Source organism: Dendronephthya gigantea, unplaced genomic scaffold (genome assembly GCF_004324835.1).
Source record: "Dendronephthya gigantea isolate DGI-Jeju-01 unplaced genomic scaffold, DenGig_1.0 000246F, whole genome shotgun sequence".
Classification (NCBI taxonomy): Eukaryota; Metazoa; Cnidaria; class Anthozoa; order Malacalcyonacea; family Nephtheidae; genus Dendronephthya; species Dendronephthya gigantea.
Window position 1 is genome coordinate 166004 of NW_021163256.1, and position 19759 is coordinate 185762.

A 19759-nucleotide genomic window follows, 5' to 3' on the forward strand; every position below is an offset into this window, starting at 1 on the left:
GTACGTATATAGCACATCCTAATAAAGGTTTCAATGAAGAAGGTTTCCCAGTATTCGCTCTATCTTTTTTGCAATTGCATGCTTAAGCAAATTCCATGGACTGTACGCGAGGGGAGGGGAAAAAAGCAAGCCCCTATTTTTTCCTTGGACACTGAATAATATCACAGAAAAATTGCGTGGGCCACTATTTTAAACCAGCTCGCGGTCCCTGAAACAGACGAAAAGAAAATCGAGTAAAGGAAATATAGCTGATTCCACCTCTTGATAAACTGCCTTGATTGAAAGAAGAAAGAACAAAGTGTCATTTGATCGAGATATTCCGCCTCTTCAAAAACTGAAAAGAAAATCAAAGATAAAGTTGTCTTTGATCGAAATATAAATTATTCCTCCTAGTGGTTGGCCACATGCATGTTGAGTGATAACAGTCATCGCGATATATGTCATATGACAATTAGGTTTTGGCCAGTGAACTCAAATAAGACTGGAACGCTCACTCTGTCGGAAGTTTGAAGCCAAGGTGGCGGACACTGAAGCCTGTCTTGTAGGTACACTGTGCAGGTATGATCCAGTCCTCCACGCGGACATTTCGTAGATAAAATGGCGGCAATTTCTTTTTTATCTTTGAAATTTACGCGCCATTGTCCGTCATCTCGGCTTCACTCATTAACGAGGGAAAGTCAGAGAGTGAGCGTTCCAGTCTTATTTGAGTTCGCTAGTTTTGGCATGGCATTGTGAAATTGTAGGTTCTCTATTAGCCAATCTGTTTGTACGATGTCTGGGAATTGCTTCGCTCCTGGCAACGAAAGGGGAAATATCAAGATATTATATATTATGGGCATACTTATGATATGTTGAAATCCCTGCGGCTACGGTTGAACATGCAGCAGCACACAAACGAACAAGTTGGTACAAAAAATATACATAAAGAATTGGTATGAAAAATACAGCATGCTCACGAAGTCACTTTTGATAGCTTTTTATGGCTAAACAAGCGCGAGGTTTTCACCGAGGAACATTGGACCTAGGACGAAGCGACCAAGGTCCAATATTTCTCCGTAAAGACCGGCCAAGAGAGGTTAAAAAAGAATTTAATATATATATTAGTAGCGTGGTTGATATTAGACGACAACAAAATATTGCGATATAAAATATTTCCCTTTCAGCTTTTATTTTGCCATTTTCGCTGGTTTATTTAACTACGGGCAGGGCCGTAGCTAGCAACTTCATTGGAGGAGGGAGGGGGGGGGGGTGTGTGTATATCCATATATTCAAATGTAGCCTACACCCCCCAATCAATCACTACAAGAATTCATGAAAATTCTTCAAATCACAAGGCTCCATTTCACGAAAGTGATGCTATAATTATGCTAGCCACATGCTAAGGGGGAGAATAGTATTTTTTCCGAAATCAAGCATTCTTTGTCAAATTCAGTATCCCTTGTATGACGAATTGCGTCGTCGGCGTATAGGCGATGCAACCCCAAAGGCTCGCGAACAAAAAACGAACGACATTAAAAAAATTAAGGTTAACGAGCCAAATATGGAAAAGTAGAACTACGATTAGCCTTAGGGCGACATCGGGTTTTGCATGATATTGATGACGAACTTCTGCCAGACGGATTTTGTATAAGCTATTGCACTTAAAAAGAAATCCGTCAGGCAGAACTGCATTTATGAATAAACAATGAATAATCGTTCTAGTTACGCCACAAATCACCAACGTTCATATAAAAAGTATGTTCACATGAAGTATTGTATTCAGTCAAAAATACAGCTGCAGCAATAATAGTCAGCAATAAATTTTCCATGCATTGATTATTCTTCAATTGTTAATCGATGTGCACCTTCGAATTCCTATAAGAAAAAAACTAGTTTAGGAGAAATCGCAATATAAAGACTAAAGACTATCAACGTTTACATTTTCCTACACAGTTCTTCTCCAAAAATTTTTACCTTTCTTACTTTTGCGAGCAAAAACATGTAATTACGTTATGTCCAAGAAGGGTAGACGTTATAAACAACGAAACTGCAAGCCCAGGCAGAGACTTAGAGCTCTGACGTTGGATATAAGTTGGAATACCCGAGAACTGGCCCTATACGTATCCAGTCTAAAAATTTGCATATCCAAGATGGCGGATGTTTTCGTTCAGATGATACTCAGACATTTCGTAACGAAGCTTGCACCGCAATAAACTTGTTATAAATTTCTGGACTCCTTTTAATGCAAATTATGGCCTTTTTTCCGTGGGTACTAATTGGTGGGCAGAAAACTAGAAATATTCAAATTTAAATGGCTTACCCTGCAGAAGATATCTTGTATTTTTGTTCAGTCAGAATACTTAAAATGATGCCAGTGAAGAAAAGATAAGCCAAAAATCTAAGAGGATCCACTAAGAGAACTTTGGAACGAAGATAAACAATAAAATGGTGGAGACGTCCACTTGAAAGCTCGCGATCTTTATGGTTCTGTTAAATAAAGGTCAGCAATATCTTTTAGACATAAATATGTACATGCGAGAAGAGAAGGCTGGCGCGGTGAAGTGGTATTGCGGAACAAACATGCATCTCTTTCAATTTTGAATAAGGGAACAGTCCGCAAAGATGATTTATCCCTATCATAGCCTAATCCACTTATAGCCTAATACTGCGTTGATAATGTAAACGTGCAAACGCCCTCCAGAAGGTATTTAATTCTGTTCAGAGACGTCGCCAGTGTAGTGTTAAACATTCACCGATAAGTGGTTCTTGCTCTACGATTTTTAGGCACTTGCATATTAATACTTACAGGTCCAAGTTGATAATGACTTAAGAATTGTTCCAGCGTAGGCTCTGATTTCGTCACAGGAGGCAAATACTCAGAAGTGAATTCACGTCTCCAACAAGACTTGATTGATCTTAAAGAAAAAAAAGAAAGATAAACGAGTGAAGTTTAGATCTCACTTTGGATTTGAGCTTGGATCATATCCTGACACATATCATGACCATTCTAGGTGACTCTGAGTCACGGGAAAAAGTCCAGTACTTACATAAACATGAAACTACTTATGCATGAGTGCATATTTATTATATTTGTCTTATGACAAATGAACTGTTTAAACGCTGGACCTGCACCAAAGCGTCTTCCTTTGGAAACAAATGATATAAAACTAATAAAGAAACAACCTTAATTACCTGACATTACGAACAAAATCTCCAATGGAACCTATATTCTTGTTCACTTTGGTGTAATGGTACTTATAAAGCAGGGCTCGGACATAACGTGGTGGTTTCTTGAATGGTTGTTCCTTGGCCAGTAGACGAAGAACGTCTGCGTCACCTTCAAGTAATTTGTAAACTAGATGTACGAACCAAGGATTGTGTTGATATGAACCAAGAGCTGCGAACCACATTTGCCAGTCCAGTCGTGGTTGATGTGGAGCTGTAAAAGATTTGTGAACACTATATTATTTACATAGCGGCGGTGGCGTGAATATGGTGACGGAAAAAATAGTTTGCTAAAGTTGAGTCATGCAGAGAGCAGATACAAACTAGAAGTAATCAAAGATTAGCAAGAACGTTCGGTGCAAGAACGTCCGACCATGGTCGGATTTCTCATCGTTAAAACACTGCAAGATACGAATGCTTTTATAAGAATCTTCACTCATATTTCAAACACTTCAAGATGAAGATAATCGATACAATTGGTACAACTTCTTATTAAACAGAGAATACGAAAGCCCGAATGCCCAGTCCTAAACAACAGCTTAATATCGCCAAATACGGAAAGCACATAAAATTAGGACGCGGCACGAAATCAGGAAGTCGAAGTAAACGCAAAAACACGAGAGCGAGGCAAATGCCAAACATCTCAAAAACGACATAGTATATTTATAGCCGTGACGTCACGATTCTCCTTCGTCGAACGCAAATATGAAAAGCGTTCGAAATAGAAATTCGTACTTCACGCTAATACAGTAAAAAAATTACTAATACAGTTGACGATCACAGGTTTAGGGCGAATAGGAGCAATCAATAATTCGCAAAAAAAGTTTCTCTCATTCTTGATCAGACCAAAATATCATTCGTTTTTTAATTGTTAGATTTGTTTCTGCACTGAAATTCCAAAATTACGTCACTGGAAATATGAACCAATTGAATGAATAGAAATTGATTATATATAGTGTAAGAGACAATACGGATGATTTAATATTGAATATATAAGTTGCCTATTGAGCGAATCATTGAAGTGGTTTAACTTCACATGATAGAGATTGAAAAAGCTATTTTGAACAAGACTGTTAGGTATATATTGATTTTAAAGACAGGTTACAGCGGCTTCTGCCGAAATTTCGTATGTTTTGCACCTCTTTGAACATAAACTCTATCTGTTATTCATTTAGAAATATAGTGAACTAAAATAGTAATAAATATTCTGACAGGACAGGATATTTTAAGTTTGCAATCTGTAAACACAGCGTTTTTTACATTACCGACTGTAATACACCTTTAAATACTCTACTGTTAATTAACAAAAAAACGCGCATACCGATAAACGGTGGACAATGTGTTAGTATTCCTGGCTTGTATCGGAAATTGTATTCCTGAAAAGCATGAAAAATTTTAATAGTCGTCCTCAACTTGATAACTGAAATTGCAAAAAGGGGCAAAGGGAACATAATATACTCAATATATCAACAACAGATCTAAAATAGTTTTTTGAATATTCTATAAAGTTTTCTTGGCAGGTTTTTCAGAATTCATGGACAAACAAAACTTCAGTTCCATTGTAAAGGTTTTGTTAACTGATAAATTAGTCAAAAACATACAGCTATATAGTATACACTCTCTATAGAGAGGGTACATATATGTACCTTCCATGGACCATCAAGAGAATCACTTCCCTCAATTACAATCTCAGGTCTTCCTCCAACACCTGTCATTCTGACAAATGTATTAAAATGAAAAAGGAAAAATTGAGAGCATGATATATAACACAAAAAAGTCACGGAAAAGATGTTAACGAGGTTTAAAGCCTGCTTCAGAGGGTTCAATTTAAAAAAAACGAATGTCTTTTATTTTCATTTGCTCTAAGCACAGAAATGCCTCAGCTGAAGTCTATATATCTTTGCTTCTCCACATTGTGCATGCAGAATAATTTTCGTAAAAGCTTAAAATAATACCTTCTAAATAATCCATAGGAATTGGCGATTTCCAAATGTTGAACTTGGTCATGCCATTTCCTTACAACAGGCCAAATATTCTGTTGTGTGGTTCTATCAAGATTTGAATACGGAACCTAAACATAATAAGTGCATTGAAAATGTATACTGGAATGAAATTTTAAAATCATCCAAGCTCTTTCACTATTTTCTGAAAGGAGATCTTAAGCCAGTTTTACGCATGAAACCTGGGCCGTAACTAGAACGATAATTGGGGGGGGGGGTGTGTGTTTATTCATATATTCAGTTCTACCCGACGGGTTTTTTTTGTAAGTGCAATAGCTTACAATAGAAATCCGTCGGGCAAAACTGATATATGAATAAACCCCCCCCCCCCCCAATTATCGTTCTAGTTACGGCCCTGCATGAAACGAATCATAGCGCAAAAATATTTCCTATATGACATACCTATAAGGGATGACTTTTAAACATAGAATTACGCTACCTTACAATAAACTTTCAGCCTACTGCAAAATATTTTTCCCGCTCTTTTTCCGAAAAAAGATCGAAACACAATAAATAATTACCAAGCTGATAGAGAATACCCAGATGGCTGCAACAGCTACTAACGAGCATTGAAAAGATGAGTAAATCTTTGCCGATAAACCAGCTTTCTGTAACGACCTAGTAATGCAATAAATAAAAATTTTGCAACGATTACATAGAAAGTACATTTTCTGAGAAATCATATTTTTTGGACGACATACAAACGTTTTAGAAGGAGGATCTTATGTTTTGTGTCCAAAGGTAAGAATAATGGTTTATTTGACATGATCTTTTATTTATATACTGCGTGCAAGGATGGAATATTAGTCCCAATTATTACCCATCAGAATCGAAGGCGATTTTTCCAAATACTTTAGTTACTGTACTCTCTTAAATGCGTTTATATGCATTTCACTCTGGGCAATAGTAAGCCTTGGAGCTTTAGTTTTACTCTCATTTTGCTTTAACTATGAAATACTATGAAACAAACAACATCATTCCGATCTATCGAATTTAAAAATCCTTATAGCCAATATGGTTAAAATTACCTGAATAAACTGCGGACAATTTCAAACGAAAGAGATATTGCGCCAAGCCAAATAGATAAGGGAACAATCTTACTTAGGGCATAATTGAATTGTGGATGAGAGAAATCTAAAAATAAATGAAAAGGTACATCTCTAAGACAGGTTAAAGTTAAGGCGATTCTCCATTACCGTCCGCTTCACCCGCGCGGGCGAAGCGGCCTTTGAAATTCTGCCTAGGCGACCGTGACCGGCCTCAAGAACAAAGGGAGCTTCGCCCGCGCGGGCGGGGCGAACGTAATGGAGAATCGCCTTTACAAAGAACAAAATAAGGTTAGGGGATTTTGATTTAAGCAGATTCTAGTGCTACTATTTTGTAAATCGATCTTTTACAAAGATTAAATTTGTGTACTTATTATCTGTAAAGGTTTAAAAATTATATTTTTTATTCGTTACCATTGGCTGACTTTTTAAATACAAATCGACGATCAATCAATAATAATTAATAATCAATCACTAATAATCCTGACCTACTTTGGTGTAAATGAAATCCTTGCCGTTTATTTTCATCGCGAAAAAACGTTTAGTCCAATACAGCAACACAAACATGACAAGAAATACTGTGCATCTCCTGATATACCAGACAATAGTCTGGATATGACGAGATCTCCCTGTTGCTTCATGACGAGACTTCTCTGTCGCTTCATCATTATTTTGTTCTCCTAGAGAACAAAGCAAAACAACATAAAATTCTCAACGGTTGTAACAAATATGGTTTAAAAGCTCCTTGTATAGACAAAAAATATTCTTGTCGTTCGACCTCAGGGACCTGGTCTGGGGAATCATGACTAATATAATAGGGCTACAAGTTTCATGACTAAGTGTAATGTAAGGAAGGTACTACCTCATACAATAAAAGACCTACTCCGAAAAATGTCATCCTATAATTATAAAGGCAAAGGCACTTATATATAGACAAAAAGACAAGAATTTTAAGGTGATATTTTGAAAAATTCTTGTCTTGTTGTCTGTAGCTCATATCCTGAGCTTACAAGATGTCATTTTTCGGAGCAGGTTTTTTTCTTGTATTTTATCAAATTGTCTGCTGGTAATATTTTTGGTACTATCTCATGCTAACATTTTTTTGTCTAGGAAAGCAGTTTTTATATACCCTATCTGCTGATAACTTACTGGAAGATGCTGCCATGCAGGGCCGCAGCTAGGAGTTTAATTGGGAGGGAAGGGGGGGGGGGGGATGCATACTCATATACTCGTCTTATACCCGACTAACTCCTTTCGTACGCGGGATTGCTTCAATGATATGTAAACATGGATAAACGAATATACACTCCCCAATTAAAGGTATTTTAAAAAACATTACAATACATTCTGTTAATGCTAAGATTGACCAAAGTTATATAGCAACTGGCGATTTTAAAGCGATTGAAAAAACCACTATCCGGTGGATAGCTCTATCCGGCTTTCCGCATATACAACAGCCCCAAAACTCTAAAATATAGACATTTGATCCTAACAATAATCTTCTTACGTATTTCAAGGACACTAAATTAGAAAGACTCGAAAAACTTACCAAAGAAAGGTAAATGGTCGTCGTCGAGAAGGGAAAAACACAGGACAATAGTCAGCAAGTTGAAAAAGTTGTAATTTCCGGTAGCGATAATCAGCAGCTGGAAAATTACCTGTATATAAAGAAATATATTTATGGAAATATGTGCCGTCATAATTTTAACAGGCCATCATAACAGATCGCAGCACATAAAATGCTGGGGTCGTTTGTATGAAAGCCTGATAGCGCTATCCACCGGATAGTGATCTTTTTTATCCGTTCTCGAAAAGCGATAAAATTCATCTTTGGAAACAATAATTATTAAAGAGGAGCCTCAATTTAAAAATACAAAGATTTAATTAAAGACTAAAGTTATATTAAACAACAGGCGATTTATAGTGGGATTGAAAAAAAAAAACACTATCCAGTGCCAGTGGATAGCGCTATCCGGCTTTCATATACAACCGGCCCCTGAACTTTAGATATTAAAAGAGGCTTTTATACGTATAATAGCTGAAAGAAAAGCCGTCAGGCTATTAAATGAAGGAAATCATTATGGAAGAATTAATTTAGGAACAAGCGCTGAATCACAAGCGTGGATCTGAGGGCTTCATGCAGCTCGCAAATACAGCGGGATAAGTATATTTAACAAATGACGAGCTCGAGTCGTATATAAGCTGATAGTCTACGAGGTGCGTATAATTCCTATTCATTATGGATGTTGAAATGGCAACCAAAAATGCTTTCAGTTTCATGCATATCCTCAATAATCCAAAATGGCGGTCAAGTCATTTCTTTTCATCGAAATATTTTTTTAGAAAAACAAAAGAAACTGTGAAATGCCTGTAACAATTTTTTCCCTTTGTTTCCTTGACATGGGACAGTAAAAGATTGTTGCCATTGTGCTTAAATATAGGGACAGGAGGATGTTGGCGACAATTGTTCGAATGATGTTTTTAGAAATAAGATTTTTTGTGCAAGTCCTGAGACAGCGACTGAATCTAAGGATTACCTCACGATGATACCTCGTCCGACGTTACCACGACAAGTGTCGAATATAAAAGAATTCATTATACAGTGTCTCTGCATCAGTAGACTGATTTGCATACCCAACACAATTACGACGAAACCGTTGACACAAAGCAATAAGCAATTGAGGTTTCCTATGCCTCTGGAATACTATTCAAAATGCCTAGGAAACTAAAATATTTTTGGGTACACCGTGTGAAAATATATACGAGGACCACCTGGCTGTTTCTAAATTATAATGAAAACGCCCTTAAACGATTCCACGTATATGAACATGCAGCATTGTCCGTGTTTACAGTCTAGCATGGACCTGTTTAAAGCAAGCTAAGGGGCTGTTTATATAAACAGGTGGGCTGGCCCGCTCGAAAGAGGCGAGATCTCGCTGAGTGGGATGAAAATATTTTCATACAAACACTCCAAGCGGGCTGGCCCGGTTGCTGAGGTAGAACCAATTTTTATCATTTATTTTTTTATGTTTCTCAACGTTTACTTTTATAGTTTTGAACTCTACAGGAAGACAACAGGGTGGCATAAAAACGTTATGCCACTGATATAGTTTTCTGTTCCGGTGTAGAAATCCAAGATGGCGGTCTCTGGACTCTGATTAAGTTTCTGCTTAAAATTAGTATCGTGAGATGAATTTGAGGTATTGAAATGAGCAGATAACATGATCCTGGCATTCGTATAATCACCACAACAATAGCATGCGCATGTGCTTATTTGGTGTCATAAAGTCCTCTCACGCTTCGTTGAATCGCAGATAACAGTCTAAAAATAACCCATCTTATCTTTTAATGGCCACACGATAACTGCTTGAATAGTCAAATCTCGCAGAAATATTCCCGTGCTGTACCACCCTTCCCGTTTAAGAAATCTTTAAAGTTAGGCAAGCAAGCGTTATGTCCTTTTATCTTACACTCCATCGTTTCTCTCCCTCCGTACATTGAATGTCCGAGGAATTTATCTTCTCCATAGGTATCAATTAAATATCTAAACAACGCTCTACTATAATTAATCCATCTGCCATTAGTCTTGATCTTCATAAGTTCAGGAGTTGGACCCGGGCGCGGAAATATCGTCGCAATCCCACCCGAAAGATCACCGACATTCTTTGGCGTGCAGAAAACCTGCACTTGCTCCTCTGGGTTTGATATCAAACGGACGACATATCCTTTTTGATCTTTAAGTGGCTCAAACAAGTCGTATATTTGTTGTACAGTTAATCCAAATACCAGTACGTCGACGTCTCCTGAATCCCATGGTAGTACAGAATGCATTTTAATCGCACCAATGCTAACACCACCATCAATCAAGTAACTAACGTTATGTCGTTTCAAGTGGTCGGTAACTTCGAATAATGTTGTCACGAGATATTGATATAAATAAGGATACGCATAAAGACCTTTAAATGCCCAGTGCCCACCACCTAGGAAGAGCTCGTGCGAGTTTCGTTCAATGCACAAACCTTTGCCGCTCAAGGAACTTGATGGGCTGCAAAGTTCGATTAATTTCCCCTCAATATCTTTAAAAATTAACACCTTGTGTTTGACTGCAAACGAAACGAGTTCTTCAGCTACCGCGCGTGAAGTCCATAGTTGGTGCAAGCTTTTGTACTGACTATTTAAGAACATCATGCTGGGTCTTGTTCCGGTTGCAAGATTATGACCTTTAGCACGGTAAAAGAAATCCTTCAGGGCTGTGATATCGTTCATTTTCGGGTCAAATAACAAAGAAATATTTTGTATACTGCTTGTTCTTGCCATAAACGAGGATGATATCCCATCACAAATCATAATATTGTCCAAAAAACGAACATACTCATAACTTTCGGAGAAGGTCCACCGACATAGTCTATAGCGGCTGCACTGCACGTGTAGTTTGTTGCCAGCAAGATACGAACCGCCTATAACATCTAGACCGGGGTATACTTCCAAAGCATTCCATAAAGAAGCGACGTCCTCTTGCGCACGGTCTGAAGGCATCACTTTCGGCTCCAAGAATAGAAAGTACTTTGTATTCACTTTCTTGATTATGTTATTTAAGCTCGTGGCAAGATTTTTGTCCATATGATCGTTCCAAAAGAAAGCAGATTTTGGGAACATACTCTGAAGTTGTTTAACTCGTCTGCTTGATGGCAGTACTCCCCCTTCGTTGTAGATGATTATAGACAGATTCTCGGACGCAAAGGCAACTCGATCTGACTCTGTCGATTTCCTATCCAGCGCACTTGAATCTTTTAAAGTTTGATGTACTTTCTGCGGTGCTTTTACCTTGTTTACTACAGTATTACTTGCAATGATATCTTCCTTGTCGTTCATAACTTGCTTGCTTTTTTCCACCTCTGCCAATGCTCCACGCTTCATGTTAGAATATTCCAAGGTTTTTATTTTTACTCGTAACACGGAATTTTCGTAGTACAAGTAAAACAAGACAATAAGGAGAAGCATGGTAAGAAATTTCGATCGAGTAATTCGTGGACAGCGCAAGACTGCCATGGCGAGCTGAGGATTCGAGTCGCCGTGCGACTATACTAAGCGCCTTGTACAAGTTGAAGTTCCCTGGCGAATGTACATGAAGTCGAAGACGAATTACTTTAATAAGAGTATAATAACTACATTGTGCACAGAATCAGAATCAAAAACAATACAATGATTCCAAGTGTTCGGTAAAATTTGTTTTCAATTTAAACGCACAAAACTTAATAACCAAGGTGAAGCTGGCACAACATTCAACACCAGTATACCACAGTAGCCCAAACGTACTCGTGACCAGTTTTATATTGCGGTCTGTGTCTCTGTGACACTACTTCTACAAATAATTGAAAGGGTAACTGCAGAGTGTCATATTTTTTTTAAAAAATCTACTTATTATTAGCATGAAAATCCTGACAATTTCGTTATGCATACATGCAAATTTTATGTTGTTATCATTATTCATTTCTTTCGAAATTCATTGTTTTCACAGTCAATGCACAATAAATTTTTGCATAGCGAGTAGGATTTCAAGTTTTGAAAACCTTTTTCAAAAATACATAAAAAAGGAAAATAAGGTACAGGGTGTACTATTCATACAAACTATTCCTATATGTTCGCTATTCAATAACAAGAGATAATAATCCCCTGGGAATTACTATTTGCTTGTAAATATTATATACCTGTTTCGGTACATTATATAGTCATACATATGTCAACATGTATCTGAGTCATAATATATCGACTCACATGTAGTTTGACATAATTATTTCATTGTTGGCGTCCTTTCACATTTATATTCTATATAGAGTGATACCCGAAACCTTGTAATAAATTAATATTTCAACCAGAGAACGTTTCTCAATAATTACACATTTAAATAAGTGCCGTCGCGTCTCAAAATATGTCGCTATCTGTTTACTAAAGAATATTATGTAAATAATGCGATTCCACGTTCCTTAAATGCGATTTCGTATTATTTTACAAGGATTCGAAAAATGTGTTAGGCTGTGCTCTTATATGTCAGTGATATATGTGCCGATATATTAATAAGGAAACACGTGCAAATATAGACAAATTAGTTCGGCACACGTTTAGAAGAACATCAAAAGACCGCTTCGAACTTAGACAGTTTAAAATCCGCATTGGCGGAACACGTATGTCAAACCATCCATAACATTGCGTGCAATGATTCAAAAGTTATTACCACTAATGATCGTTATGGACAAAGGCGTTGTTTGGAAGCCTGGCATATTAATCCAAGTCTTTGTACACTAAATAGGGATGACGGAAGTTTTGCCAAAAGAATATTTACATCTGATTGATAGATGACATCATTTTGAGAATATAAGGAACCAGTCTCAACATCAGATCACCCCTGATGAAGACACTCATTTGTAACCTGGACTGGTCTCGTATGTAACCTGGACTTCACTCACAATAATACTTATAATAGAACAACAAAGCCTGGAGCCAAATATATTTTTTGACAGTATTCAACTTTAGGATATTAACTTTGACTTTTACTATTGGTCATTAGGTACGTAAATATAACTATTTTATTAAATGTATGTAGACCGGCACTAAGACACACAACTGCTCTAGGCTTCAACACTGGCCGCTGGCACTGCAGGGTTCATCCTACGATCCCCCGCCACATTTTTAAGGATTTACTTCCGTATTCAAAAAAATCCTTTATGTTGCTGGTTTTGTATGTAAGCTAGATATAAAGGTTGATATAGAAATATAGTAACACAATGATTTCAATTGCTGATGCATACAGTCTCTGTGATGCAGTAGAAAATTAAATTTAACAGGACAACACACATTAAACTGTGTCACACAGTTTGTCCATAGAATTATATATTAATACACAATATTTGTTTGCTGTTTGGCGTTTGCCGTAAGCGCCAATCTTAAAGTCTCTAGTATAGAGATCGGTGACCAAGGAAAGCGTGAGCGTGCTGGGCCAAGCAATTATAAGGCCGATGGTACGAATAGATAAACTTGATTACCATTGGTAATACATACACCATTCGTACGAATGGACTACTGAGGGCTACCTTAGCCGGGTCGCCCTTAATCAAGCCTTATTCAAGATTCACCAATGGTCTACTGTCACACCAATGGTGTACAAACAATCTCTATATATACGAATGAAGACTTGCCTGACCAATTAACTAGTCCGTATAAAAAACCTGTAAAACTAACGGTTGGTGCAGAAAAAAGCTGCACGTACGTATATAATCATGGATCCTTTGCCATGCATTCTTTTTTAATTATAGTTCTTCAGATCGAACGCATTAAAATGACAGAAAGCAGCTATACGTAGTCAAAATAATAGGATGCTTTGCTACATCAAATTACTTATTACTCATCCCATGATGTTTTTTTTTTGGGGGGGGGGGTTGTACTCTGTTGTCTTTAGAACTGTCTAAATTGTACATTTTATTTTTTTGTTATGATTCTGAGTATTTTTATGGCAGAATGTGTAAAAAAAACAGGATGATGTACCTGAAGGTAGAAAGCAAAAATACGGAGCGATCGTACTGGTGCAAAGAACAAAAACGGAATTGGACCTTCTATCACGAATCTAGAAAATAATACAGAAGAAAATATCTTACATGTTTACCGCACGCAAAATTTCCACCAGAGTAAATGAAAATAAAATCAACTAAATACTGCAGAAAGGGTTTCTATATTGACAACCGTTATGAGCACTGAAGTCGCTACATGAAGCATGTTCTAAAATACGATTGGTACTTCACTCGATTCACGTAAATTCTAGGTTTAAAGAGGTTTAATTTCGAGTGGAATTATACACACTTTAAATTCAAGGAAGGAACAGTTGAAGGAAAAATGAGACAACTAGATTGATGTAGGTCCCAAGAATGTACGTGCATCGAGTGAAGTGCCAAAAATCACAATTGATTTACCCATACAAATTATTTGAATAGATAAGCAAATCAGTTACAAACACTAGTGGTTGTATCGGAAAAATACAACCAATAGTGTTTGTAACGGATTTGTGTATGTACTCAAATCTTATTCATTACAAATTCATTTCACAAGTTGTTTACAACACTCGCCGCCGTGTTGTATTGAGTATGCAATCACAATATTGTAAAAAACATTACTTACGTCATTGCAACACTGAATTTCTGAAACCAATTTGGAAGCTGGTGGGCAAACCATGCCAATGGTGTCGGAATACACTAGAAACAAAACATGAGTTAAGTTAACAAAGTAAGTTAATCATACTGTACATTCCCGTTAAACTACACTCAATTGGTCGCCACGGCCCACAGCCGTCGGCAAAAATGGGTACCCGTACCAATTTCATTCGTGCTCGGCCTGTGTACTGGTAGGCAAATAAATTGAGTGTAGTGTAAATGGGTAAGAATCCAAAAGATATTGTGAGGGAGGAAACAAAATTGAAGATTTTTGCAAGTGTTTGTGCTAAAGACATTCCAGTGTTGTAACACCATACGATAGTGCTTGAGAATGTCATATCAAAAGTAAAAAAATTGACAGTTAGATATATAAGAGGCATTTTTTGTAATACAAGTCAAAATCATAAAATAAAAAAAGTCTCTCTTCATGCCGTTACAATCATATAAATAAATGTTTCACAAAAGCCTATATAGTTTTATCTAAGTTAATATGTACCCTCCCTTTCAAAGGTAAAATCATATTTCCCGCCATTTTACCTACGAAATTTCCACGTGGAGGCCTGGATCATACCTACAAGAAAGGCTTCATGCTCCGCCATCTTGGCTTCAAACTCCTGACAGAGGGAGCGCTTTAGTCTTATTTGAGTTCACTGGGTGAATGAAACAAATTCTAAAATGGCAGCTAGCCGTTTTGTGGACGTCTCTTACAAAGAGATAAGCGAAGAAATGCAGTTCTTGTGTCAATTCACTTGTGCAAAAAAAAACAATTATTCGCCTTAGGCTCGACTTTGTCTCGGTGAATATTTCCCGATAATCACCTCGCCTCCGGCGTAAATTGTTAAATAATCACGTTGGTCATATTCGGCAAATTTTCTCCCGGTAAAGAGGGCTCAGTTTTCCAGCGGTCTTCGCATGAAAAATTAAAAGCTTTTTGTTTTACGCCTTGCTCTCAATTTTGTGTAAGTTGTCCGCTGACAATATGAGCCTGCACGAGTGGGAGAAACTTAGCTAAGTTGGACCTGCGTGAATGAATAAATCACATGCATGTTAGAGGTCATCTGATGCGAGGTTCCGTAATGTTCACCGCAAGTGACATTATACTTTAAATAACGATACTTACAAACACATTTAAAGATAGCAAACGTACTTGTGATTCGTAATGCCAGTCCAACGCTGTCAACCCCCACCACGTTGGGCATCCGCTGGTCAGTTTGACGACACCAGAAGCAAACATTAACCGAAATAACAACCATTTTACCAACCACAATGATATTGAATCATGAGGAGGACTGGACAGAACCCTAGGGGGAAAGGTTAGAAAAAGGTTAGAGGAATGCGGTAGAGGAAAGGGTTAAAGGAAAAGATTGGAGGAAAGATTGGCTTATTATGGTTATTTATAATTTTTATAATTTCTAATCACTGCAGTACTTTCGTCATGAATCATATGAATGTTATCATTGCGATAGATTGGTGAACGACAAGCGGCAAAGTCTAGTTATAATGTTGTGGTCAGGTGTCAATTAGGACGCAAGTCCTGTTTCTCTTCTCCGTCACACTTATGCCCTCTTTTATTGTACATGTATATGCGTAAAAATTGTATTGTGTTGTGAAAAATGATTAAAGGATTAGAGGAAAGGATTAGAGGAAAGGATTAGAAGAAAGCGTTAAACGAAAGGGTTAAAGTAAAAGGATTAGAGGAAGGATTTGTGGAAAGAATTATACGTGGTTACTAACAGTACAAGAAGTTACAACTAATACTGTTTTTTTACAGTTTAGTAGAAAGCAAGAGTGAAATAGCGCGCTTTTATTAGCGCGTAGCTTGTTTTTACTGTGAAAACAATCAATTTCAAAATATAAAATTATGACTTCAAATTAATGTATTAAAATATTACTGCAAGCGGGAATAAATCGTCAGATTGGCTGCGCCAATGATTATACAAACCTTGCCTTCCTCTTAGGTGCTACCAAGAGACATAAGAACCCAGCTTCAAGTAACAGAATATCCCTGAAATGGAAATTAAAATGCAACGTTTCCATTTATTCCCCAAGCAATAGCAGTACTAAAAGAGCAGTATCGTAGTTTAACCGAAGGACAAATTCGAGAGTGGGGAGCAGATCAAGTATTTGTCTATGCCAAAGGCTGAGGCCTTAATTTTTCCCGTAGCCGGATACAAGTGAATCCAACCAATTTTTTAGTCGTTTAGGGCCTTTTAATTCAACCTGTCTAGCTGTGACCGGGTACGCACAAATAATCTTATTTAAATTATACTCCCGACGAACTCAAAATTTGCAGGTGAGTGGTTAACACTTGTATCTTACGAGAGCAGGGCCTGAGACATCAAATCAGCGAACACCAGTAGCTGTTTTATCATTCGCTGATCAGGGTAATATTTTCTGTAGTTTTTGCTTTCAGCTAAAACGGAGTTCTGTAAGGATTTGAGTTTTTAGTTAAAAAATTGTCTTAGTAGATTTTTGTTTGAAAATATTGCCAAAAGATATCGACTGAAGGTGGTATTTCCTTGGTGTTCTTGTCGACTAGTTTCTTAAGTATTGCCTTAATAAAACGTCGCGCGTTAAAAAAAGTCCCGAGAAACGGCGGTGTGTTTTCGGTAGAAAATTGACGTCAATGGCAATGCGCATACTCAGAATATCATTTGCAGCTGAAAAACATTTTTATTACTATACAATAACTATTGTTTACGCTCAGTTATATGCGGGTGAATCAACGTTTCGAAATTGAAAATACTATAAAATGAGAATACGTATTATCAGAAGTGTAACTAGAGATTATTTTTTGTCCTCAAATTTTTCCCAAATGTAAATATCAAGCCACGACACTTTCTGAACTGATGGCTGCCTGTGAACTTTTACTATCTGCCGTTTGTTGGCTTTTAATTGATAACAGAAATGAAATTTATTTTGAAATGAATTTTTATCTCCGCAAATGCCAAAACATTTGTGAAATAGGTCACACGGCAGAGAGCATGAAATGCAAAGACGTAATGACAAATGACGAATATCACGCAATAAACACTTGCTAGCAAGATGGCTGCCATGGGGCATTTTTACCACTGAGATGGTAATCTGTCCATCTTTTATAGATGACATTACTACATGTATAATTGTAGCTATATGCTTACCATTGAAACCACAAAAAAGTTTGACCAACCTATAAAATAAACAAGCGTGTGAGATGCCACTACAATGCCACTACAACGTAGCTATAAAGTTTAAACTCCAATTGATCGATTTAATCAGTGCATTAATCCTTTTAATAAATGTTTGAAAAAGTTTCAAACATTATTTGATTTTGGAACGTTAATGGAAATAAGTCTTATGGTGATCTTGAATATCGTGTTGAATGCGTGTTGATTATCGTGTTGAATGTTGTGTTGAATGTGGTGCGTACTTCACAGTAGTATTTAATTTACATGCTTCCGCATGCCTTTGCATTAGCGTTGTGTTGCGAAATCGCGTCCGGCCTGTGTGGGTTATCTGTTCACGCGAATAAATTCGCCTATATAGCTAGCTGCTGGAAAACGGGCTTATGTTGCGAAATCGCTGTGTTCAGAGGCGAATTTTGTTTGTTAAGGAAATTACGCAGATATTTTTCTTCTTTGTTACAATCATAGATCAACTGTACATAATCTCATGCGTTGCATGAAACAAAAGCAAAATGTCGCTTAATAAATCGCGCAAAGATTATCGCTCTTTAAAAAGGGATTAACGCGTTATCAGTGTTTAACTAAATAACACCAAAGTAACCCCTGGCGAACGATATTTGCCAGAACGATGATTGGGGAGGGGGGTTATATGCACATATTCATGTCATTTTTTCAAATAATTTCTCTTTACAGTCTGTTAATTAACATCAATATATGAATATGGGCCTCAAAATTATCAATGCTGACTACGCCACTGAAAGTAACTATGATATATTTTAACTATAACTCTCTACTGCGGTATATTTAAATATTATTATCATACACTGTTGGGCCAGAAGATTAATACATTGCACATATTGATATACATACTTGATACAGTGAAAAATACAGAAACCACATGGTTAAGAACGAGATGAAACTCCGCCAAGCCCTGCCTGAGATACCCAGTATACCAAGACATATACCAATGATACAAAGAAAACTCATTCCTGTCTCAGTGGTTAGACCAAGATCACGAACAAACCACATTAGCGTTGGCTTCTGAAGAAACATCTTGTAGCTTGAAGATTTGGCCTCTGTCGTAGAAGAAATTATTTCAGTTAATTTGTAAACAATTTGAAAGTCCTAATTCTCATTCAACATTATGTAATAGTCAGTGCACCTATTTTGTACATACCACCGGTATGACATTGTGGTGTAAAAATCAAAGTACACAAAAAAATACAACAATTAACTATTAATTATTTTCAAACATGTTGATTTGTGACATCATGTGTATATACAGATTAACGATATTACATTATACAATTTACAATTTATGTGTACTGTGCATGCAAGGTTCAGGTTGGGAGGGCCATGTTGTTGTCATGGAAAAAGTTATACTTAACTAAAATCAACTGACATCTTTTTAATGAATACCTCTTCTCAAAATGTTTTTAGCAGGTAGTAGACCAGATTCACCATAAAGACCTAAAGAAAACATGGATATGATATCTGATGCACTGATCTCTCAGGCCATAGTGGAGATCTAGACACTTTATTCTGCAATTAACCCAGGCCATCAGGCTAAAAAGTGTTAAAAATGATATGGTGAGGAGGGGATTACAGAAGCCTCAAATGGTTCTCTGCCAAATGAAAAATGAAGGTCCAAGACGATCTCTTGTTGTGAGATTAGAAAAATTCCTTTGGATTGGGGAATATGGCTAGAATTTCAAGACGATTTCATTATGCCTCGCAGGGGGGAGGGGTGATATTTATTAACATAGAATGGTCCATGGTTTCATTTTGGTGATCAGAAGATAATCAATAACACAGTCTAGGCATTAGACTGAGTGATCCATAGCACGAAATTTCATGTAAGCAAATCAAAAAAGCACATACCTGGTATTTGAACATAGAGAGATCCGAATGCAAACAAATATATACGGCAGCCATACTCCACAAAAATACATCTTTCACTAGACGTTGTTGATTCGACATATCTTACTATTTTTAAAAAGCTTTGTACGCAACGACAGCAATTGGATGGCAAAAAAACTGTTAAAATATTTAATAAAATAATCTAAATAAAATTACATAAACCTCGAATTTGAACATTATTGTACTGGTAGTGGTTGGTCGCCTATAAAATTAATCAATCAATGGAA

General features: G+C 36.9%; 1 protein-coding gene across 1 annotated transcript; it reads right to left on the reverse strand.

The window, feature by feature from the left end:
* Positions 1-1157: 1157 nt before the first annotated feature.
* Positions 1158-19754, reverse strand: LOC114540668 (lipase maturation factor 2-like). The gene is given in 20 exon segments (XM_028560794.1): positions 1158-1854; positions 2300-2466; positions 2786-2894; positions 3172-3418; positions 4526-4580; positions 4851-4920; positions 5160-5275; positions 5726-5822; positions 6233-6338; positions 6739-6930; positions 7800-7908; positions 13790-13868; positions 14417-14490; positions 15596-15749; positions 16391-16453; positions 17589-17617; positions 18483-18688; positions 19032-19082; positions 19494-19536; positions 19539-19754. Coding segments are annotated over 20 exon segments (2046 nt in total). The 5' UTR covers positions 19593-19754; the 3' UTR covers positions 1158-1829.
* Between the last annotated feature and the right edge of the window lie 5 nt (positions 19755-19759).